This window comes from Lutjanus erythropterus, chromosome 1 (assembly GCF_056507025.1).
Source record: "Lutjanus erythropterus isolate fLutEry1 chromosome 1, fLutEry1.hap2, whole genome shotgun sequence".
Classification (NCBI taxonomy): Eukaryota; Metazoa; Chordata; class Actinopteri; order Lutjaniformes; family Lutjanidae; genus Lutjanus; species Lutjanus erythropterus.
Genome location: NC_139317.1, coordinates 25,301,952 through 25,325,867, shown reverse-complemented (window position 1 = coordinate 25,325,867; position 23,916 = coordinate 25,301,952). Strand labels below are relative to the sequence as shown.

Genomic DNA, 23,916 nt, shown 5'->3' with positions numbered 1-23,916 from the left:
GTTGCATCAACAAGGAGTCATTTTTAAACCCAATTTAATCATGATTTGACTTTAAATTATTTTGCACCAAATGTTTAAACTAGCTTATAGTTAAGAAAGATTCAATTTAAACATCTTTACACTTCAGTTTAGAAAAATCATTCAATTATTATTTTATTTTTATTCAGTGCTGTTTAACACTGAGCAATGGTCAGTTTGTTGCAAACTTGTCTGGGTGTTGTTGTTTTTGTAATTGAACTGCTTGTGGTTTTCACAGTTAGACCGTGACAGACTGTGAAATCTGCTGATGATGTTTGCTGCATAAAATAAAACAAGCTTTTAATTTTTCTTTTCACCACTGTATGAACCCAGTCGCACGCCATTACTTGTATTTATGACTTGGTGCTGTTGGGTGAAACCTCTCTGCTGTAAACTCATTGGCTTAATTACACCAGCCATACATCATCAAATACACTCAGTACACACAATAGGAGGAAGAAAAGACAAAATATTCACTGAACAATGCTGTGCAGCTCAGGCAGTTTTTACAGACCACAAAGGAAATGTCTGCTTTTATGTTTAGATACGGTATCAAAAAAATAGGTGCAGGTCAAAGACTGTTGCTAGAAACAGCAGTACTATGCGATGTCTAAATGTCACTGCTATAGCAAACTGAATGTTTGATGTGTTGTCACTTCATTGACAGCATTCATGTTTTCTAGAATTACAGTTCCAGTGGTGGGAAGCAACTAAGTACATTAACTCAGGCACAGTTTGGAGGCATCCATGTTTTACTTTTCCATTTTCAGCTACTTCATACTTTGACTCCACTGTTTCAGAGTGAAATGCTGCACTCTTTACTTCACTACATTTATCTGACATCTATTTGTATTTTTTGTTTGTTTGTTTGTTTGTTTCTTTTACTATTTCTCACATTAATGTTCAGGCTGGTGTATAATGTCGATGCTTTGTTTGAAATTCAAAAATTTTTTGGTTCATGATTTCTTGCAACAAGACTAAAAGTCTAACGACACTAGTAACTAAATGCTAAGCATGCTACATGCTGAAGGTAAGCAGGTATAAATGTTTACCAGGTTTAGCACGTTAGCATACTAACATTTGCTAATTAATGCTGAATACAAGTACAGCTGAAGCTGATGGAAATTTTAACAGCAATGCAGGGATTACCAAAGTTGTTACAATTCATCCTGAGGGGGACATCAATGTGTCTCACTCTTAAGGGCCGTCCACAGTGAGGACTAAGACTAAAATCATTCTTCCTCAAGTGGACGGAGTAGTCCACAGCTACAGTTTTAGAACTACTGTATATTTTTCATAGTTATAGTTGTAGTCCTTGGTGTGGACAGCCGTTAAACCACAAAGGTCAACGTCAAGGTGGTGCCAGAGGTTAGTGATTTCCAGCACCATGTGTATCTGTTTAAAATTGCATCTAATAGTTGTCAGGATACTTCAGTCTGGAAAAAAGTGGTGGACCGACATGAAATGTAAATGTTCACTAAATAACAAATACAAAGTAAAATTTGGAAATAATAACTCAGATTCTGCTAAATATATTAATTAAGTTTATGTATTATTAATTTTCATAATAACATTTTCATCTACATTTCTAATTCACAACAGACATTTTGATTTGATCAATTAATTCTTAAATAATAATACTTTATTTTAATTCAAAGTGGCATTTTCCTCAATGATTTTATTTTGTAATATCACTTTACGTGAGTTGCTAAGTGGGAGGAGCTATCTTGAGAGGTTGATACCAAACTTTTTAAAATTTGATATCGTAGTGATGTTTTTTTTTTTACAATTACAGATAATTTCATAAAAATGTAAGTGATTTTTTTAAACATCAACATTAATTACAAAAGCAAATACGAGTACTTAAATGAAAATATTTGTGTTAGTAACTGTAAAAAAATAGACTAGTATTTCACAGACATAAAATAATAAAATTCAGATAAAATAACTAAATATCTTACAGTTTTTTTTCAGCCTCCTATAACTAAATCTCCTTATAACCAGGGTTGGGAGGGTTACTGTAAAAATATATTCTGATACAGTTACTAATTTCCGGTTCAGAAATGTAGTCAGTAACGTAATCCAAGTATCACAATATTAAAGCAATGTAACTTGATTACTTCCCATTCATTTTGGATTACCTTAATAAGACTATGGTTGTTGTTGTTGTTCAACCCAGTGTAGTGTTTGCAGGGCCGCGACTAATGATTGTTTTCATCATCAATTAATTGGTCGATTATTTTCTCAGTTCGTTCGTTCTTTGGTCCATGAAATGCTAGAAAATGTAAACTCAAAAATATTGACTTTACTGTCAGAAGGGTGTATAATAACTATGAAGTGAAGTAAAAAAATATATGTTACAGGATTCATTAAACATTAAATATGTTATAATGACTTATTTAGTTGCTTAATGTTGAACATCTGGGCCTCCATACATGTCCGCTGTCGGAACTAAAAGGTTGTAACACCAGCGGAAGTACACAAAAGACATGAGCCTCGCGTTGTTTGGATGGTTGTACGAGTCATATCATGCAGACGGGGTTATCTCAGGTGTAACTAAGAAAACATGTCCTCAGTTCAGTATCTGACAAACTTTGTGAACGAGCGACTGACTGCTGCTGTCGAAGAAATTGTAGGAGTCTTTAAAAAATGTGTCATCGAGTACGAGGAGGAGATCAGCCGTCAGCGCAGACTGCTGGATATCATCCTGAAACCTGAAATAAAGTTACACAGGACAGGTATGTGAAACGAGATATATTTTTAATAGCATAAATGGTAGCTAGACTTGTATAACATCCCCGTATATTTATATTTATTTGCTCAAATGTCAGCTTCTCTGCTGTCTGTCTCTTTTCCCTTCAGAGCTTCCACAGCAGCATGTCTGTAAGGAGGAGGAAGAGGAGGAGGAGGAGGAGGTTGTCCCTGAACAGCAGCTCTGTAACACAGTCAGCTGTCCAGAGCCTCCACACATTAAAAAGGAACAGGAGGAGATCACTGCTGTTTTTGAGAGGAGTGACACTAGTGAGGATCAGACCCTGCTGTTGAACCCTGGTGAAACAGAGAAAAAGTTTATAGTCAGTCCAGTTCCCCGTTCTGCTGCATCAGAACCAAGCAGTCACCAGCAGCTCCTCTTTCAAGAACCTCAGAGTCGAGATCACACAAGGGACGAAGGAAATTCTACCGCGTTAAAGGTTCATCTGAACATCCTCTCTGATGGGAAGTTGTTCAAGTGTGACACTTGTGGGAAAGTTTTCACGGCGAAATTCAAACTGAACAGACATGTTATCGGCCACACGAGCGAGTACATTTGTCACACGTGCGGAAAAAGATTCTGTCAGGTCTCAGATTTAAAAAGGCACATAAGAACCCACACAGGAGAGAAACCGTATCCCTGTAAAATCTGTGGGAAATGTTTCATTTGTCTCGGTGCCTTGGGGAAACATGTAAGAACTCACACACGCAAATTAAAAAACATATAACTGTTGCATTATGGATGAAAAAAGGTTTTATAAAATAACATCTCTAAAAAAAAAACACACTAAGATCCACACACAAGAAAACAAATGAGCTGAATTTTCTGCAAAGTAGGCTTGTAAGAAAATATTGATATATTTGGGTATTGTGATATTATGTTCTGTGTTAGTGTATCAGCTCTCAAAAACAGTATATCCTGATACTTTCAAAGATTCATGGCAGTGGTTCATTTTGTGATGTTAAAACCCCTCACAGCTGGATAACAGTATTGTTATCTATCTTCACTGTTCTGATTAGGCTACAGAAAAAAAAAATTAAACTTAGAATGTATGCATATGGTGCTGTGATCTTTATACTATAACAGTTTTCCTAAAATAAGATTTATATATGTATGTGTATGTATATATCACTTTGCTTGTAGTATAGTATAGTATAGTATAGCTGCATCTTTTTAAAAAACATACCATCTTAAATGGAGTATTATATTTACAATAAGCAAAACTACTGGCTTCATTTTTGGCAACAAAAAACAAAACAAAAACAAAAAATCTAGAGAGCCTCTATTGCCCAACAACCCCCTCTATTTACATGAAATAGTTCAGTCCTACCCTCAAACCAAACCAGGTGAGCACGTTGTTTACTTGGTGAATTGCGAGTGAGAGGCTGGTTTGGTTTGGTTTGGTTTGGAGTGCTGTTGGAGCAGCAGCATGTCTCATATTAAAGATGAATCTTGCTTCCAAAAAACGGAAAGAAAAAGAGGAGAGAGAGAGAGAGGAAACGGACGACAGTGTGTCACCCAGTTCTTCAAAAGAAAGATTGGTTTAGTCCGTGAAAGTGGTGGAAATGTAGCGTGGTATTTTTTTTAACAAACTATTCAAACTTTACTTAAAGGTATATTCAAAATAATACTTTACTAATACCGTGATGCAGACTGAAATATTGTCATTTACTTGACCTCTAGTGGTGGTGATGCGTAACTGAAGATAATTTGGTTCAAAATTCTGCATAATTATTTTTCTTCTGCAGTGCAGGCAGAGAAAATTAAATCAACAAAATGGTAGTGACTGAAGTTTTTGTTATATTATTACAAATACTGCTATATTATAGGACATATAATGTTATGTACAACAATAGCACAGGGTTGGCGTGGCTGCTGGTGATAGGACCCAGCGTGATATCTCTTCATCGGGCCTAAAATCCCTGGCAGCTGAAGCCAGTTTGACATGGTGGCCAAACTCAGGTTCTGCACAGCGGCCCAAAAGGACGTTTCCCCCATACGCTTAGATTGTTAAAGAGTGGCTGTGAAATGGTGGATGCATTTTTTTTTTAGCATCACAACCTCTGTGAAATGACTTGTTCCACCATGAGAATTTGATCAGTTCAGCCCAGTAATATTTGAAAAGTCTAGAAGAGCCACACAATTAAATCAATTTTATCCCTGTTCAAGTCAACAGAGGGTTAAACCAGAAATTAGCCAGCTCAACCAGTTGAAACCTGTGGCCTGTAGAGCAACCGCAGTCTGCATTTACCACGTGGCTTTTTTTGACTTGGTGCCCCTGTGAGCAGCTTACACAGAAATGAAAAGAGTCCTGACTTCAACACTGTATCCTGCTCCAGTGTGTAGGATTTATGAGGATTTATTGGCAGTGTGGCAGAAATAGAATGTAAGTAAGTAAACAAGTAAGTTTTCATTAGTGTGTTATAAATAAAATAAAAATGTACAATAAAATAAAAATCGTTGTGTTTTTCGTTACCTTAGAGCAGATGTGTGTTGATGCTCCAAACAAGTTCAGAGGAGGCTCAGTGAATAGAGGTGAAAGAATATAAAAATGGTCCAGAGGATGAATCCTGCTGACTTTGGTAACTTTGATGACTCAAACTCTAGTGCCACCTTGAGGTTCATACTTTGTGTTTCTGTGAATAAAATGTCTGGACAACTGTTGGATGGTTTGTCAGCAAATCATGAAATTTTAGTCCACACAGTCATGTCCACTTCTGGATGAGCTGTGATGTCTTTAGTGATCCCTTAAATTTTCATCTAGTACCATCTCCAGATCAAAATGTTAATGTGCCCAATACTTTTGTTTATGACCAAATACCTGCAACATAACGTCCCCGTCAGCCTCAGCTGTTTGTGTTTAGTGATAATGATCTTAACATCAGCATGTCAGCATACTAACCTTAGCAATTAGCTCAAATCACCACTGTGCACAAGTACAGCCACACAGAGCTGCTAGCATAGAGTCTTACTCTTGGACAGTTACTATGTTTCGTTTCCCTTGGTACATTTTTGAGGAAATTGTAGTTTACGTGAGTATTTTCATTTTATGCTATGTAATATTTCTACTTTAGTATTTATATCAGAAAACTTTCTTCACTAGTTACTTTGTAGATTCAGATAAATAATACCGTCAAGCTTTTGTGAAATGTTGTCAAATGTTCTATACATGACTGTAGCTTGAAACAACAAAGACTAAAACAGATTGCTGAAGAAAAAATATCAAAAGTGATTTTTTTTTCTTTATAAGAAAATATAACTTTGAGTACTCAAAGGACCATTATTTGATAACCAGATTTTGTGCACTGGACATGTATAATAATCTCTTTGAGGCAAATTGTCCCAGTATTTATACAAAAAAAGAATACAATTTTTTGCAGCAGAACTTTGTTTTCTTCTTCTTAGCTCTTCCATAAATCATCTCTTGATCCCTCAGATTTATTTTGCAACCCAGTCAAGTGGACTCAACCCCTCAGGGAGAAACCAGTGGACAAGAGACTAAAACTGCATATAAAGTAAAGTAATTAAAACTAGCTCAACCTCAACCAGCGCATCTGCAACTGCATCAGTGTTAATAATATAATAACGTAATATAACATCAGTCACGGGGACCAATTTTCTGCAGAATGAGCACTTTACTTTTGATACGTAAAGTTTGTTTTGCTGATGTTTTCTGTATTTTTTACTCATGATACTGTAGTTCTGGCACTTGTGAGTAAGTGAGGGATCTGGGTACTTCTTCCACCAGTGTGCAATTTTTATACACCAGCCAACATTTACATCATCAAGTCTTATTTATAAGTGCATTAAAGTTAATAAAAACACATTCAAATTTGCATAGATCTTTATTTTTAGTAGAATCTATAATTGACATCAATTAAATAAAAAGGAGAAAAACAAAAGCAAAAAATCTTTAAATTACAAGAAAATTACACTGCACCATTCATATAGTACAAAAATAGGCCTTATTTTAGAGTTATGTCCCATGTGAAGATAGTCATTCTTGTACATTATTCATAGGTCACAAATCTGTAAGGTACTGTGTGCAGCCACAGGCCAGGAACCTCACAAGGAGGCGGGAGGAGGTCAACAGAGGCTGCTCCACTAACCGTCCCCAACCCCCCCCCCCCCTCCTCCTCCATCACAAAGCGTTTCATTTATACTTATTTAACAAGCATGTGCACACACACGGACGCACGCAGATCTGATTCAGCCCTTAAGTTAATGGAGATGGGATACATTCTACCTCCTCCCTCCACAGCTGCTGAACATACAGGGTGTCACTGCAGATGTTCAAAAAAAAAGGCAGAGATGACAGAATGATATCAACAAAACACTTTGAACACAAGCTGAAGGGGTTGATGGACTGTGATTACCTGAAAGCAACACGTCGTAACACTAAACAGACAGCATTAAAATGATTGTCTTTGGTTATGCCAAAGATATCGCTCCTATTAACTCCATCCGATTTCGTATTGATCACTTCAGACTACATCCTAAGGCAGGACTGAAGCAACATCGAGCTCCATGTTAAATAAATCAGCTGGATAATAAAGAAAAGGCCTCCACCATTCCCATGAGTGAGCATTTTCTTTATAGCCAGAGGAAACAATTTGCAACAAATGCAATTTCTCTGTAACATTCCTGTTACTTTCTACATGGAAAAGGCTTCACACTTTAGTGCCAGTGAAGTGGTAGTCTGATAATAACGAACTGCTTTCCGGCACATTTAGAGAACCTATTCTTATGGGGTTTTTTTTTAGTGTGTAGTTTCCATCACATTCTCGCTATGAAAGAGTGAGATGGCTGCTAATGGTTTTCAGCAGCTCCCTGTGCTTTGGAAGCACCAGCTACTTAATGCTGCCTGCATCCAGGATTTTCCTAAAAGTTGAACACTTGAATGCACAAAGCTGCAAGTTCATCACTTTAAAGTTTCTCAGTTTTCAAGCTGTAGTGAATACAACATTGAGCTAAGATGAATAAATCATTTTGTGTGTGATTCTGAGGGGCCACGGGAACTTGTCTGAACTACAGCCCGACCAATATCATCGGCCCGATGTTGGCCTATCACAGTTATATCAATATCAGCACATATGTCGTCCAGTACACGCCAATTTGAAAACTTTTTATTTTTTAATATCATAATGATTTTTTTTTTTAGCTTTATAGGCTACATTTAATGCATATGTGAGCCTTTTTCTTAATTCAAGTTTAATATTTATATTTTGTTCTAGAGTTGTGTAACGAGCAGTCGATTAATAAATTAGTTGTCAACTACTAAATAACTAGCTAGCTATGACAGTAAACTACATATCTTTGGGATGTGGACAAAACAAGACATTTCAGGACCTTACCGTGGGCTTTGGGAAAGAATGATCAAAAATTTTCACAATTTTCTGACATTTTACGAACCAAACAAGAAGAGCTGCAATGATAAACTGATTGCGAATTGATTATGAAATTAAGTATCAACTATTTTGTATTGTTTAATCAGTTTGTGTAATTTTTTGAGGAATAAAAATGTCCAAATTCTCTGATTCCAGCTTCTTAAATGTAAATAATTTCTGTTACAGTTAACTGATCATCTTTGGGTTATGGACAAAACAAGACACCATCTTGGGCTTTGGAAAACACTGATCATCATTTTCTCACATTTTATGGATCAAACAACTAACCGATTAATCGAGAATTGTGTTTTTTTTTTTAATTTATAGTTATTTATAATTATTTAAAAATACTAGTGAAAGTTTACTGATTGAATGCTCTCATTTTGGATAATAAAGTTTATTGTTAAACATTAAAATGTTACTCAGTACATATCCTTGTTATTATCTTTGTGTTTCATAACCACATTTGAGGGATCATTACAAACAATGTTTACATATATATTCTATATTCTGCACATTATGTTCTGTAGAAAAAATATCAGCCGATAGATCTCAGAATTTGTTTATTCCCTAGTATCAGCATCAGCCCCCAGAAATCCAGTATTAGTCGGGCTCTAGTCCGAACACCCCAAAATGTTGCACTTTAGGAGAAACTTTTTTCTTTCTAGAAGTGATATAAACCCTTTGAAAGGGACGATGCACAGCGGATAATGTTGATAAGCCTGAGCATCAATTAGTCAATACTAATTCCACATTAAAGTTTTTCTAAAAAATGCAAACTCTGAGGATCCAGAGTTTAAGAAAATTGTTTATGTAAGCAATTTTGGTGGGGGATTACCCAATTATCTGTTGTTTACACACTTCACGCCAAGCTGGGAAGTCAATAAGATTTTGCGGCTCAAGTCTGAGGCTAAAGATATTACATTTTTAAATTAGCACCCTCCTTAAACCGGGGATAATCAAAGCCTAAATGGCAGTAGGCACTAATGTACATCGCACAAAGAGATGCAGCACACATTCTGCAGCCACAATAGCTTTGTTCCTTTAGAGGGCACTTTCTCTCTAAATCCACGTCCTCGGGTTGGTTTCCAATCCAGTTTAGTGCTTCCTGGCTGAAACTGCCGCGATAAGCCAAATGTGCTACACCTGCACCGGCCATCTGAGATGAATTAAGCTTCCTGGCTCAGCGCTGTGTTTGAGAGCGTACATACCAATCTTTCTCCACGCTTTGGAACAGGATGTTGGCAGATATTGGTTTGAAGCTCTTATTCTTCTTTATTCTCTGCCGTTTTTTCTATTTTCTTTTCTTCCTCTCTGAACACGCTTCTGTAATTTAAATCATGTTTAGCTATGCATATTTATGAATAATACCTCCTGAGAAGGCTTTTTCAACACAAGTGGTTAAATTAAAATCGATTTGTTCTGTGTGCTTGTGCATCTTCTCGTCCTCTAAACAAGGAAACTTTGATCTGATTGTCAGTGACATTAACTTATAAACAAAAAGTTCTTCACCTCCTGATGGAGCCGCACAGGTAGGAGTATGAGAGGTGAGAAAAACAAATGCCCCCTAACAATTTTAAGTTGATTTAGGACTTAAACGCTGGCCAACAAGATCTATGGACAATCCTCCTAGCCATTTTATTTTCAATAACAGGTTTTAAAGCCCAGGTGTGCCTGCCCATGAATGCTGATCCTAAAGGCAATAAATTTTAGCAGAGATAGGAGCTTCAGGAGACTAGGATTTATACAGCAGCTTTACAGTTTCTGAATTGCAATTGCTTGTTTCTCTTCTACAACATAAATTTGACTTACATGCCTATCCCCCTAAATCTTCCCCGAGAAGCGTTTTCATATCTGACCTACATATAATCTGACCTCTATAATCATTTAACAGCTCCTCTAACAGCGTATGAACCCTTGCTGAATGATATGAGAGGTAGATAAAAGGATGAGCAGCTGCAGTTTTGTATGCATGTCATCACCATGACAACCTCTCTCAGCAAGCTCCACTGTTTCTGAACTGGAAATGAAAAAAAAAAAAAAAATACAATAATAATTTTAACATAGTAGAAAAAGAGATCAATGGATTCAAAATGGCTACTTGGGATTAAATCATGAGATGCATATTTTAGATGATAACCAGCCCAGGAGAAAAAAAAATCACTTTAAAACAATCTTCCCTAAAGGTATGATTAAAATCTCTCAGAATAAATAGTTGCTGCAGTATCATTCAGAATATAATTAATTGGCAAGTACGCTGAAGAGATAATCTGAATTTCAGATTAGATGAAGACTGGAGGGTAAGTGCAGAGACGCTGATGAGATGTGGGGTCTTGACGGAGGATTTTTCTAAACAGTGTTTAAAAAGAGATTTGAGGAAGAGAGCAAACATGAAGGAGGAAAGGAAACCTTCACTTCAGAGGGCAGATAAACATTTCCCCACCTGACATGCGTGCACACACACACACACACATGCATTAACAAAGTTTCACTCATGATATGAGGCGTGTGTTTGTAGTGTTAATATGCTCTGAAAACAAAAGACAAGCATCAATGTGTTGTTACTCTGTCAAGAAATCAATCACGGGGAACTTGAGAAGCTCTTGTGCTCAGCGGTCACATATTGTTCTGGGTCCCATCAGAACCTCGCCAGCTTCTCTCTCGGCTCCCGGATGTGAGAACATCAGATGCAGAAACTAAATATCCCTAGAAGGGATTATGCCTCAGGGTTGATCGAGTAGCCTGTGTGGTTTTTTTTTCCTTTAAATTTGTCTTTTTAATGTGGTTCCATGTGATGGATAACCTATTATGAGCGCAGGAGAATGTTAAGTTTTCAAAGCAGAATAAATGAGAGTCCATCTTGAATCCCCAAAGGCTGGAGGAAGCTTTGTTAGCTGTGTGACTCACAGTTTGTTCTGCCAGAGCTGAGAGAGATCTTTCCAAACACCTAGATCAATAACTGTGCAGAATTATAAAAAAAAAAAAAAGAGTGTGAGAAATGGATGTTTAGAGTAAATACAAATCATTGTCTCATATATAAAGACACAACATGTTTGGAAAGCTCTCAGACAGCCTCCTTTGTTTCTCTAATGGTTTACAATTGTGTGTTACCAGTCAAAGTCTGGACATTTACAGCTATTATGCTTCTGATTGGTGCATTTTTAAAATGCACTTTAAAACCATGAATCATCACAGATAAGTGGTACTTTTCGGAACAGATTTTGGATGCTGCTGTCACTAAACGACTCTCTGGAGAGAATCAATGTTTCCAAATCCGATTTCATGCCTCATAATACAATTTTTTGTTATCGCTTTTAAGTTAAAGCACTAAATGTGACAGCGCCAGCTTTAGCTTCTCTATAAAGGACACTACACTGCTCATCAGATTTACACGCTCACATTCACACAGACATGGGCATTCAGAGACACACACACACACACATGCACATCTCTACTCCTCACATTCAACAATCTCGTCTGGCTACTGCACTGAGACTGATGGAAAAGAGACAAAAAAGAAGACAGAAAAAAAATAATAATCATTTGTTTACTGTAACAAAAAGGAGCTGGAGGGAAAATGGACTCTGCACAAACAGACACTGTAAGTGATTGAGGGCAAGAGGAAGGAGAGAGCCAGTTTAATAGAAATGCGCCCAAGTGTGAACAGAGCAAAGCTCGAGCCATCCTGAGCTCTAAGGGACAGCGGCTTCCCATCAGGTCTCCCACAGCAGAGCGGAAGACGAGATCCTGAAGCAGGACTCAGATGAGACGGAGACAGAAACAAAGGGATGAAAGATAAAACCCAAAAAGACTGTGAGAGGACAGTTACCACAGCCCTGAATTATCAGACACATGGTGGGGGTGAGAGGATTTAAAAGCAGGAGAGAAGAAGGAGGGATGTGGGGGAGGCATTAAAGAGCACTTTGTGTTTTAATAAAGGCAGTCCTCTCATTGTGGACGTCAAACTCTTCGTTTTCGGAGTCTGTATTTACCTCTTCATCCCCCCACATTGTCGGGATGCCGCGGTACGACACCACCCTATTCCCCCCGAGGCTGAAGCTGCCCCCGAGGCCGCCGCCAGCCTCCAGAGAGGGCAGCTTAATGAGCGCGCCAGAACGCAGCTGCAGCAGCAGGAAGACACCAGCGAAGGTGGCGATGATGGCCATGCAGCTGAGCACGGCGATGGTGATGGGCAGCCGGGAGACGAGCTCGAGCTCCGACCCCGGTTTCCCCTGACCGACCATGAAGCTACCGGGGGACTCGCGCATGTACTGATTGAGGTGCAGGCAGGTGCCGGTGACGTGGTCCAGGGAGCTGTGAGGGGGGCAGGACAGGCAGGCCTCAGGGCTGAGCCTGCTGCAGGTGAGGCAGGGCGGTGGGCAGGGCAGACAGGCCGGGACGGAGGCTGGTGATATTGAGTTTCCCACTGTGTAGTTGAGGGGCTGTGAGCCCACTGAGAAGCCTGATGGACATGCTTTCACACAGCCCTGCTGAAAGAGGTAGTAGCCGGCATTGCACTCTGCAACACAGAGAAGCAAAACTGAAATAAACATCCACATACACATCAGTTTACCTCTTTATATGAGTCAGACAACCCAAAAACAGAGAAGCAGTACTGCTGCCCAGACGGTCAAGGCTCAGGGAGCACAGTTAGCATGGCGAAGCATGCTGCCTCTGACATTTCTCTATTTATTCATCCATGGGTTGTTTGGTATCTTGGAAATGTTGAGACAAAGTTTATTAGTTTGTTTTTTGCTTTTTGGTTTTGTTGTTAGGACGTAGGCAGGTGGACAATAACACCACGCATCACTGATCACAATCTACAGGACTGTATCGTTATTTAAGTTGTGAGTTGGTGAAGAATAACAAATGAAGAGGAAAGACATTCGAGTTATCACATATAATTTAACGTTTTGTTTGATGGGGTGTGCGTATGACTGCCATTACCATGTCATGACATCTATCATGACCTTGAAGTCTTTATGAATGTCTATGACTGCTGTCATTAAGTGTCATTTGGTCAATCATGTCATGTTAATTGCAAAGTGGACTTTGTTTGAGATGTCTTTGTCATAACAACTTAACATTATCATACATAAAGAGCATTTTAAGTGTCAGGAATATTTTCCTGGACCTCAAGTAAAATACATCTTGGGCTTTTCATGAAGACATCATTAAGCTTTATAATACTGTAAAATGCTTTTGTGACTGTGTCATGAATAATTCCCTGGACTTCCTGGAAACTGACAACATTTGGACATGCCATAATGATGCCATTAAATATTATAAAGCCAGTTTGACGACATATCACAGTGTCAAGGTGATTTATTTTACAGAGTTAGCGGGTGGACAGATAGTGATTAGCTAGTTTGCTTGTTGCTAATATAGGCTAACAGCTGTCTGCTGTGATCTGTAGGATGTGTTAGCTAGTTAGCTTGGTTAGCCGTGAAGGAGCCAAAGCCAGCAAGAAAATTATATCATTACTGCATTCCTTGTCAAAGTGGCCACTGTCACTCTCAGAGGCTATGTTCAGTCCCTGTCCGGACAGGATCTCCGGTCCAGCCAGACTCAACTATATACCACCAATGCTAGCATGGCGGGGGAAATCGGTACTGCACGTGTGAGCATTTCTCAACAGAGGTGAGAAGCAAACAAGATGTCTCACATGTAGCTACTTCCATCAACAGCAGCAGAAAAAATGACACACAAACAACAAAGACATCTCAACTGAACAGTCATAACATCAATAAAGACTCCTTCACGTTCCTGAAAGATGTCATAACATGATTATGACAGAATAATGACAGTCTTATGCACACCCTTCACCCTTTCACACCCTTACCTGTATGTACAAACTTATTTATATTAAATGTATTTTGAGTAAGTTATTCAGAGTAAAATATGAAGTAACTGTGGGTTGTCGTACGGCTTGTTTGTCTTCTGTCTTGTTAAGATTGTGGATCTTCGATTTGCTGATGGTGATTTTTTAAAAAGCAAATGTTGAGACAAAGTTTTAAGGCAACTTTGCTCACAAATCACCACTTTCACTTGTATTAGTGCTACTTTTGCTAAGTTTAAAAAAAACTGATGACGAAAAGCTTTGCATTTTAAATGCTGAGTGCAGCATGTTTAAGTCAACAGACACATTTCCATATGCAGCGGGTCCAGATGCAGACCATTGCCTACAATGGCAATTAACAGGCTGTGGGTACTGGGGGTAGCAGAGCTGAAAACAGGAGTGTGTGAGCCAACAGTAGGAGAAAATCTAATTCACTGCAGGGTCTTGTCAACTTGTTCAAAAACACAGAAAACTGAAGTTGAGAGCCCCAAGTCAGAGAGCATTTTGCACTTTACAACAATAATAACATATGATAATCTAACATAAGATATTTAAATTCATTTCACCCTCTAATGAATGTGTGTATGATGTAGTCTGTCAGTGTGTGAGTACCTCTATCAGCCTGTAGGGGTCAGACTGACAACATGTAGCTGGACTGTATCTGGAGACCTTGCCTACAGCAGTATTTGGATTTGGTAGGAGACGGCAGTATGGACACCATTAAATTTAAATGAGATTATTAAAAAGGATCCTGAGGTAAAAATTTAATTTGACCTCATCAGAAGTTAGATCTTCATTTAAAATGGATACTTGATGCTGAAGCTACATAATGGCATGACGTTTTCAGAAAGAGTTTGAATAAGATAATTGTGTTACTCTCAGATAAGTCTGTCGCTGAGAGATGCACAATGCAAACAGATGGAGCACACAATGGGATAATATTTCATCCCTCACAATATCCAGGCTACTTCACATGTCACATCTCGACATGACTCAGTAATTACACTGTGCCTGCCTGGCTGTTGTGACAGTAACGTCCTGCGAGGAACAAACTGGGGACAAGAGATACCAGTCTTACCAATGCATATCTGCCTCAGGTCCAAGGTCTTGCAGCTGCCATTGCCAAGCTGAGACTTGTCAGAGGAGCTGGAGGAAGCTGAGCCGGTGCCGTACAGCACCAGGATGAACTGGGTCAGAGTGCCTGGGCGGAGAGATAGAGACAGATAAAAACTGAAATTAACCCAGGAAGAAAAAGTAGGCCTGTCAAAAACAGTGAGGCTCCGGCACTCCCTAGGGTGGATTTTGTAAATGTATCCTCTTCTCGTTGCAGACACTTGGATTTTCTGCATAAAGTGACAGAAAATGACTCCTTGAAATGAGTTGCAATTTAAAGACAGCATGATTTCACTCCGTGCCTAATAAGAGTGTTATAAAGTGCACGTCTCTGAAGAATCATTCCAGTGTGCGGCCTTGCAAGAGGTTCCACTTCAGTAAATCACTCCTGACTGAGGAGGGAGGTGTGAGACATTTATCTACATCTGTTTTCTGGGTTTTTTTTTTCTTGGCTTCTGAATACTGTGTTGTGGGTGGATCTGCTTTGTCCAGATGCAGACGTTGTTGGTGGATGATCCAAGGGCAAACAATAGGAGTGAAGTGTTCACTCCACTGCTTTATCATGCTGCCTGCTATAACAAAAACAGATTGCTGCAGAGCTGCACTGAGTCAGCTTCACAGCTCCTATAAAGAGAACGAGGGCAAGGCCACTTTGGATACAGGAGCCACTTGATCTCTAATCTCCTGGTACTGAACCTTTAACCCTCCAGCTGAAGTCTAGACTCAACAGATTAATACATGCGTTGATTAACATTCACCAAAGGTGACCGCAATGCCTCCAGTTTAAATCTACCTGAGGACTTAAAGTCCCATGTCGTATACCTCTCCCTCCTCCTGTGTTTCCTTTCTTTATCTCCCTGCTGTCATGATCAAATTAGTCTCACGATACCAGATAATCAGAGATCTCCCCGTCTACCGGCCATCTGGGGATCTCTAAATGCAAAGTAGTAGCTTGAATGGTAGTACATACATCAGCCTTACTGGAAATGATGCCCCCTGCCCCCACCCCATTGTCCTCAGTTGTGGGCAAACGACTTCTGCATGTCATCCCCAATATGAAGTGCTGCCCTAAAGACTTTTGATTGGTTCTGCAACTTTCTGTAACTTTCTAATTGGTTACAAACAGTTTTAGCAATAAAAGCTGAGATATTTTCCTTAGTCTCTATTAGAGATAAAATGGTGTGATAATTTCATATGACGATTATACTGACCAACATTATCACGGTTATCAGCATCATCACAACATTGTTAAAATATGCCAAGAATGTTCAAAGAGGACTGATAAACACACTGAAACCATTTCACCAAATTTTACTTTGAAAACCTCTCAATGATTCGAAATGGTATCATGTCCTTTGCAATGTCAGTGTTTTTACTGATGCAAAACAAACCAATATTTCACGCTGCGCCATCACCTGGGAGCTTTTTTCAAATCACGGTCATCAAACATGATTTCTGATGGAACTGGTAATTGTTTCATCCCTAGCCTCTTTTGGGCGAAGCTGAAAAAAAAAAAGCCAAAAAGATCTCTATCTAAAATATTACCATTACTTTGTGTGTGGGATCAGGATTTAATATTCTATTTTGTGTCTTGTTTATTTCTAATTATATACTTATGTTGTTAGGCCTCAGGCTACATGAGTTATGTTTGTTTATGTGCAGCTTTACAGGTTTGATTATTTTGTTTTGTGTCTGGTTTTGAGTGATCTTTTTGTTGTTTATTTTCTTGCCTTTTTCATTTTTTAATAAAATGATTTGTCAATCTCTTGAAAACTGAAAACTTTTTTTTTTTTTTTTAAATAATTCAAGTTGTTTACCAAACAGAAACATTTATTTTCTGTGTCCAGCTTCTCAAATGTGAGGATTTGTTGCTTTTTTATGATGGTTTTAGGCAAATGATTGGACAAAACAAGCCTAACTAGGGTTAGACTCATAAGACAGTCTAAAAGCATTCGTTGTTAAAACTGGGTGGAAACAATTAGAGAGATTTTAAAAAAATCTGCATTAGAGAACCAATCCAAAGTCTTTAAGGTGGCTCTGGGGAGAATGGGGGGAAGCACTGCTTCCAGTAAGGCGTGTCCTTGACAAAATGTAAGGGGAGGTTTGTTAGTGGCTGTACTTGCAGCCACTCACGTCTTGTATGTGAAAATCCTCAGGAAGTCCGTATCTCAGGAGATCTCAGACTGTCTGATATTGTGAGACTACATTGAGTCCTCTGGACTTGTAATGGGCATCTTTTACATATTGATTAAAAATAAAACAATCCTTAGTGGCAATTAGGGATGTTCCTGGCGACTAATTTCCCTGCCAATTAAACGCAAAATTAAATTTAGACTAGTTGACTAGTCTAACACTAAGAAAATTTAGCAGAATTTATTAATTTATAATGTTAAACACAGTCCAAAAAAATACTGTGTGTATTAAGAGCCATTTGAAGATGTTAATCACAATGACCTACAATCGCCAAATCGTACTTTAAATGCCGCTGAAATGCACGCTACTTTGCACTGTGCAATACAAGCTTTACACATTAATGTACAAAACATGTACTGACACAGCTGCAGCCACGATTAGTGGCAGGCGGCTGCATAAAATCGTAGAGGCAACAGATAACTGGCATTGTGCATGAATGAAATATAGATAAATATTTTAAAACAACTAGTATTTCTGGTGCTGACTATCAAGGGTGGGGAAGTTTAATCATATAGTCGACTAATTGCACGCATCCCTAGTGGCAATCCTATTTCGAAAGCTAGATAAACTTGGACAGCAATTTTTTCTGGAAAAGAACACAAAAACATGCAGGTAAATCCACCAAAATGTTCATTTTTTTGAATCTCTCTCTCATAAATTAACAAAGATTTACCGTAGTCACTGGCACCAACCACGTTCTCAATCTCCAGCGTCCACGCTCCCGTGGGGTTCTCATCCCAGGAGTGGGTGGTCATGAAAGCCCAGTCATTAAAACCCTCTGATGAGTAATCATGAGGCCTGCAGGAAAACAACAAACATGAGTGTCAACAGTTTGTCTACCACACTGTGCAGTCCGCAAGGTTCCCGCACACCTTTACAGACTTCTCAGTAGATTTTTGAGACTATATTTGACATCTAGGCTCTATATTTGATATTTGATGTTAATAGTTCAAACATTTCTGCCCAAAGAGGAATCAAACTAACTACTGATATCTATACTTGTATTATTTTTCCTTAACATATTGAAATAATATTATAACATTATTCTCTACATATGTTTAGTCTCTTTTCTAAATCAAAAATGAGCTGAATAAAGGTAATAATTTAATTTTCACAGTGTCAGTGTGCAGTCTTGTTTATTCACTGTGTCCATGGAAATGACAATGAAAGCAGCCATAAAGGTCTAGTTTCCTTATTGTCTGATATCAGACAGAATTGCCAACTTGTTACGCTCCATTTGCACTCAGTGGAGTGGATTTAAAGGTCTGGGCCCAGGCAAGTTTCCTTATGTAGAAAAGATAGTCTTCTTACTTTTCTGATAACTACATCACTGCATAACACATGGATCTTCAGACAAGCTTAATATGTGGTTATTTGTGGTGGTATACAGATATGCAATCCAAAATTGGCCTTGCATTTTCTTTCAAACTAATCTGGTCGTAGATGTCCAGATATGGCACAGTTATAAGGCACCTGGGGCAGAGCTGTAGAGACTTCTTGCCTTGTAGCTCACTCTGGCCTGCAGTCCGTTACACAGCAGCAAACATTTTGGTGGCTTGCTCCACACACCATAAAAACATTCTGCTTGTATGATAAATTTATTTTTAGAAATCCTGCTTTAGAAATCCACACTGTTTAGAAAACAGTGTGGAAACAAATGTTTTTCCATACTCTCTTTTCTATTTCCAAACCTTTTCAGACCTGGAAATGACTGAAATCTTTTCTTTTCTATACCCCTCTGTATGTGTGTGTGTGTGTGTCTTTATACCTGGGGTGGAGCAGTGTGGAGCGTGTGCCAGCAGGACTAATGAGGTGGATAGCCAGGTTTCCTCTCCGGTTGTAGGACAGGGTGAGGCGGGCCTGAACGTGCTCTAATGAGGTCACGTGATTGTCTGTCCCAAAGCAGGCGTCCACAGTCTTGTTAATCAATAAATGGCTGCCAATGTTCCTGTCAAACATGAGAAACGGCGTGTAAAGAAGACACACGAAAACAGCAGTGGGCATTAGTTATAGGACGGGTGCTGCTGAAATCATTGCAGGCTCTTTGTGAGATAACTGTGTGGGTCTGACATTTTGGTCCTGGCCAGCGTGCTAGTGCCTGCGAAGGGTGAAGAGTTTGTGGCCTTGAACGGGATTAATGTCTCACAACCTGTAGCACCAGTGTCCTCTATGGAAGTAAAGCACCCACCTCTTTTTATTCCCCCTCCCTAAATCCGCTTAGGAGATTACATGCATCCACAACAATTCTGAGGAGGAGGAAGGCGCTGGGGTTTTAGTGACACTCAGGTGCCCAAATTATAGACAAGATGTGGTGTGATCACTAAACTGTCACACTGCTTAAAGACACAGTCCCTCCAGGTTCAGTCTGATAAATGTTTCATGATGCATTAAAGGGCTATGTAAACCCCATTGACCTTTGCAGCCACCCCACATGGGAGCAGAATAAAAGGTTAATTTACAGCACTTTCATAGATGCCAATAAGTTATACACTGACTGTCACTACAGTGCTACACTACACAGTGCTTTAACATTCACATGTTTGGGTTATTGAAGTATGTATTTTGGTGGTGTGTCTAGGTTTGCAAATTCAGAAACCATGGTAAAAGGAAGTGGAGATTTATACAAATGGCTGCACAAGTTGATTTATCATCGCCGCTTGACCACTGCGGCACAGGTGTCAGTGATTTAAGGTCTGGCAGAAGCAAAATTTGTGGCACTGTTGAAGGCATGGCATCTGTTTTTACAAGCACACACAGAACTGACAGAGGGAGTGATATGCTACCAACCTTTAGAACAGCAATCTGCTATTCAGGCGCAGAGGGAAAATCAACAAGTAAATGAGGGCAACTGATCAAGGAAGAAAGCTGACAGCGTTGGCCCTTTTTATCATCAACATTTCAGTTGCTATGCTGTGAAAATCACCTCAGTGAGTATGTTCAGTTTATTCACAAAACAATTTAAAATACAAGTACAAGCACAGAACACTTACTGAAACATGTGGAATGGGACACCTCGACAAGCTATGCAGAGCCTGACAAACAGGCGCCCAGACAGTAAGCAAATAATATTTGCTAACGTGCTGTCTAGATTTAAAAAAGGGCTTGTACTACTCTATAACATTTGCAACCCATACCTAGGACTAACCAAAGTCTCAAAGCAGAATGAAGCTAACAATTAACCTAGCCAAGAGCTACTACCGAATGGTCCCAGGACATTTTTTTTAAATAAATACAGACATATGGCAAGTGAAAAAAAAGCAGTTAGAAGTCACCTGCAGTTTAGGGTATATAAACTTTAACATAATTAAATAGTAACTGCTGCCTTAAACTCTTTTTGAAGACAGACACATGTCATTTTTAAAGTGTTATCAATCTCACTCCACACCTGCGGAACAATGCAAACCACATGAAAGATCGTACATTTAAGTTTACGTTGTTTTAAGATGCTTTTTTTCTAATCTTACATGGATGCACAGGAAAGTAGATTAGAATAAGGTCATTAAGTTGTTGAGTGACATAATACATTATACAAGCGCTGTGAAAAATATTACTTATTTACTGTTAAATCTGTAATTTCACAAGATGACTTGGAAAAGTATTGCTCCAAATAACATTACAGTACTTGAAATGAGACTCAAATAAAGACTGATATAAGATTAAAAGTGCTTTTAATAAAAAGAAAATGCCTGAACTTGAAATATAAACCAACTAATTTGGACAACTTTTTCCATCAGGTCATCAACATGGGCCTTAAAGTTTGAAGATTTATCAATATGTATCCTCGGTAAGTTTGTAAGTTTGTAAGTTTAAATACTGTCAATTTATTTTGGTGCCAATATGTTCAACACTATTTTGATTTCATTGTTTTTAGCTCCAATAGAAGTTTGTTGCTTATATTTAAGGATAATTTACTATTTGTCCACTGTAACCAGTAATTTAGATTATTAGTGAGATAAGAATATATTTGTATCATTGGAAAATGAGATTTTATGTAGAATACTAGACAAATTAACAAATTCATTAACATTCAGAATGAAGAGGCGCAGCCCTAAACTGGATCCCTGGAGGACTGCATATCGCTCTAAACTAAGCACCGTGTCTCTGACACCATAATGTTACACTTTGCTTTTGACAGATTAAGGAACATTCCAAGGCTACAATTTCCTTTAACAGTATTATCATTGATCAAGAATTGCCATACAATTCTTGGTAAACAATACTGCTGAAAATTAAAAGACGCCTGTAAAATAACACAACTTCTCTGTCCAGCATCACCAAAACATAACACAAGCCAAAAGACCAACACTGCACTAAAATTATCTTATTTTTTTATTTGCCTTCTGTTTGAGAATTAGTTTTTTTTTCCTGGCAGTTAGCAGCTCCCAGCAGGTCCTGCCCAATGCATCACGATTACGTACTGATTACATATTGTGAATAATTTATTAAATATTTCTTTAATTAAATCTGTTTACAGCAATAATCCTGGGAAGACACAAAATGTGTATTTTTATCCATTGTGTATAAAGCTTTTCAGAACCACCAAAAGATATTCTGGGAGGCAGCCAAACCTTAAGATGTACCATCCATTTTGGTGATGAGTGCGCTTGAAAAAGGACAAGATGTTCCTGAGTCATAAATCACTTTTTGAAGAAGTACGAGGGCCTCCACCTCATGCCATACTCCAGTTTGCTGTAACACAATTATTTTGGTCCGGTCTTGGTGGTAATTTGCATTAAACGGTAATTTTGGTATGTTTTTGTGTCTAAGTGACTAATGGGGGCAACAATTTTTAAAACTGGTGCAGTTTGAAGGAGAGCACTGCAGCTTACAGAATCAAAACTAAGCCACAACATAATCCTTATGGACAACTGTGCAACTGTCAAAGCACATCACTAAAGGTGTTTATTTTTGACAGGCTCAGATCATTATTCTAAGTGTCTGAAAACATGATAGAAATGATTGTTACATTATATTATATTACATAATTGTTTTAAATAGTAAGATACATTACAAAACAGCAGTTTTATTACTCTCACCAAACTCACCAGACTCCCATTATAGCAATTTTATCATCAGTGTCATCAAAACTTGACAGAAACAAAATAAAAGTCATAGTCAGTGTCACATTCAGTGCTGAAACAATCTCTCTGTTGGTCTATTTGATATAAAGCCTGCATCCTGTAAGTTATTTGGTCAGACACATACTTGCAGGAGCCTTTCTGCAAAGACTTCATGCTTTAAGGCACAATCCATTTTCCAAATGTAAACAAAAGGTTAGGTCCACCGATACGATTCAAATAAATGATCTGCAAACTTCGGTCACTCTAAACAAATCTTTCTTACACAGAAAACATTCATCTCTGAAGTTGTTCATTCATCATCTAACTGCTACACAAGCCCAAGCTTATGGCAGAAGTGCAGTTTTCCCTGGAAAAATGTCGTTTCTGAGCACACCGCATGATTCTGATGTGATCACTGGATGTAACTGACAGTGAGAAAGACACTGAACACCCTCCTGCTGACTTATTCCAAGTCACTCTGAATAAGCAAGTCAGCTAAACACCTAAAATGTAAATTGAATAACCTGCTTCGACTGTGGCTCCCAGACGCTCGAACCATCTGTTCTGAGCATCTCCTAGCTGCAGTAAAAGAGAGAGAAACCTCAAACCCGGCGAGAGAAGTGACAGGGAGCGCATAATGAAGAGGAGATGTCAGGCTGTGTTTAGACGGTGATGCTGGGAAGAGGAGGAGGCAAAATGGCTGAGGAGAGATATTGAGTCTTAACAGTGAAAGGGACACATGAGTTGACAAATTGCTGTTTCTCTTTTAAATGCTCCCTCTTGAGCTGAGCACCTGCAAACAAATACACAAACATGAAGCATCTCAACCGACGCTCAGAGCCAACCTGAACATGAAGATGTAACATGTCGCTGCAGGACAGCGTGACAGCTCAGTCATATGTCTCGCATCTCACACACCTGCGTCCTGTTATGGACCATTTTCTCCAATTGCTCGCTGCGTCTCACATCCAGGTTTATTTCATCATGCCTCTTGATCACAGGCTGAGTTTATGTCAATCTATATAACCATTTATTTATTGAGCCTCTGTTCTGCTATTCCCTGTAATTATGCTGTACGTTCACTGCTCCTATTTTGTCAGTATCTGAGGGGAACTTGTTTTGGTGGAACATTTTAGGTAACAGGTAACAGCTTCTAACTTGTTTATGCTTGTACTGTTAGTGACCCAGGTATGAATTTGACATTTTCAGCATGTAGGTTCCTATCTCTGAGGTTGTTGTTGTTTCCCGGGAACTTTGAATACACAGATAGCGAATGCCACAATTCTGCCTGAAGCAAGGAACCAATGGCAGGCTTGAGCTTGAGGTGGGTCAGACTAGCCAGGACATTATTGTAAAACTTTTGAGGGATTTTATTTTGGTTGGGGTTTTTTTTTTGTTAACATTGGTGAGATTCAATATTGCTCTTCCATCAAGTGTTGGGACTCAGTTTAAGACAATCAGGAGATGTGCAGACTTTTCGTCCTGAGTAAGCCAGTTCCAAAATCACTGTAATTTCCTATAATACAATGCAAGAGACTCTGACATCATCAGTGG

The 23,916-nt window shown here is 38.7% G+C and overlaps 1 protein-coding gene across 3 annotated transcripts in view; it reads right to left on the bottom strand.

The window, feature by feature from the left end:
- Positions 1 to 10,381: 10,381 nt before the first annotated feature.
- The window catches only part of furina (furin (paired basic amino acid cleaving enzyme) a), a 108,561-nt gene continuing 95,026 nt past the window's right edge, over positions 10,382 to 23,916 (bottom strand). For all 3 annotated transcript variants that reach the window (XM_084718217.1, XM_084718218.1, XM_084718219.1), the window contains exons 13-16: positions 19,071 to 19,250; positions 17,976 to 18,100; positions 15,075 to 15,197; positions 10,382 to 12,676 (exon numbers count right to left, since the gene is read on the bottom strand). In XM_084718217.1, the coding sequence (XP_084574343.1) occupies positions 12,069 to 12,676; positions 15,075 to 15,197; positions 17,976 to 18,100; positions 19,071 to 19,250 (1,036 nt within the window). In that variant the 3' untranslated portion in view covers positions 10,382 to 12,068. The remainder of the gene's footprint in view (positions 12,677 to 15,074; positions 15,198 to 17,975; positions 18,101 to 19,070; positions 19,251 to 23,916) is intronic.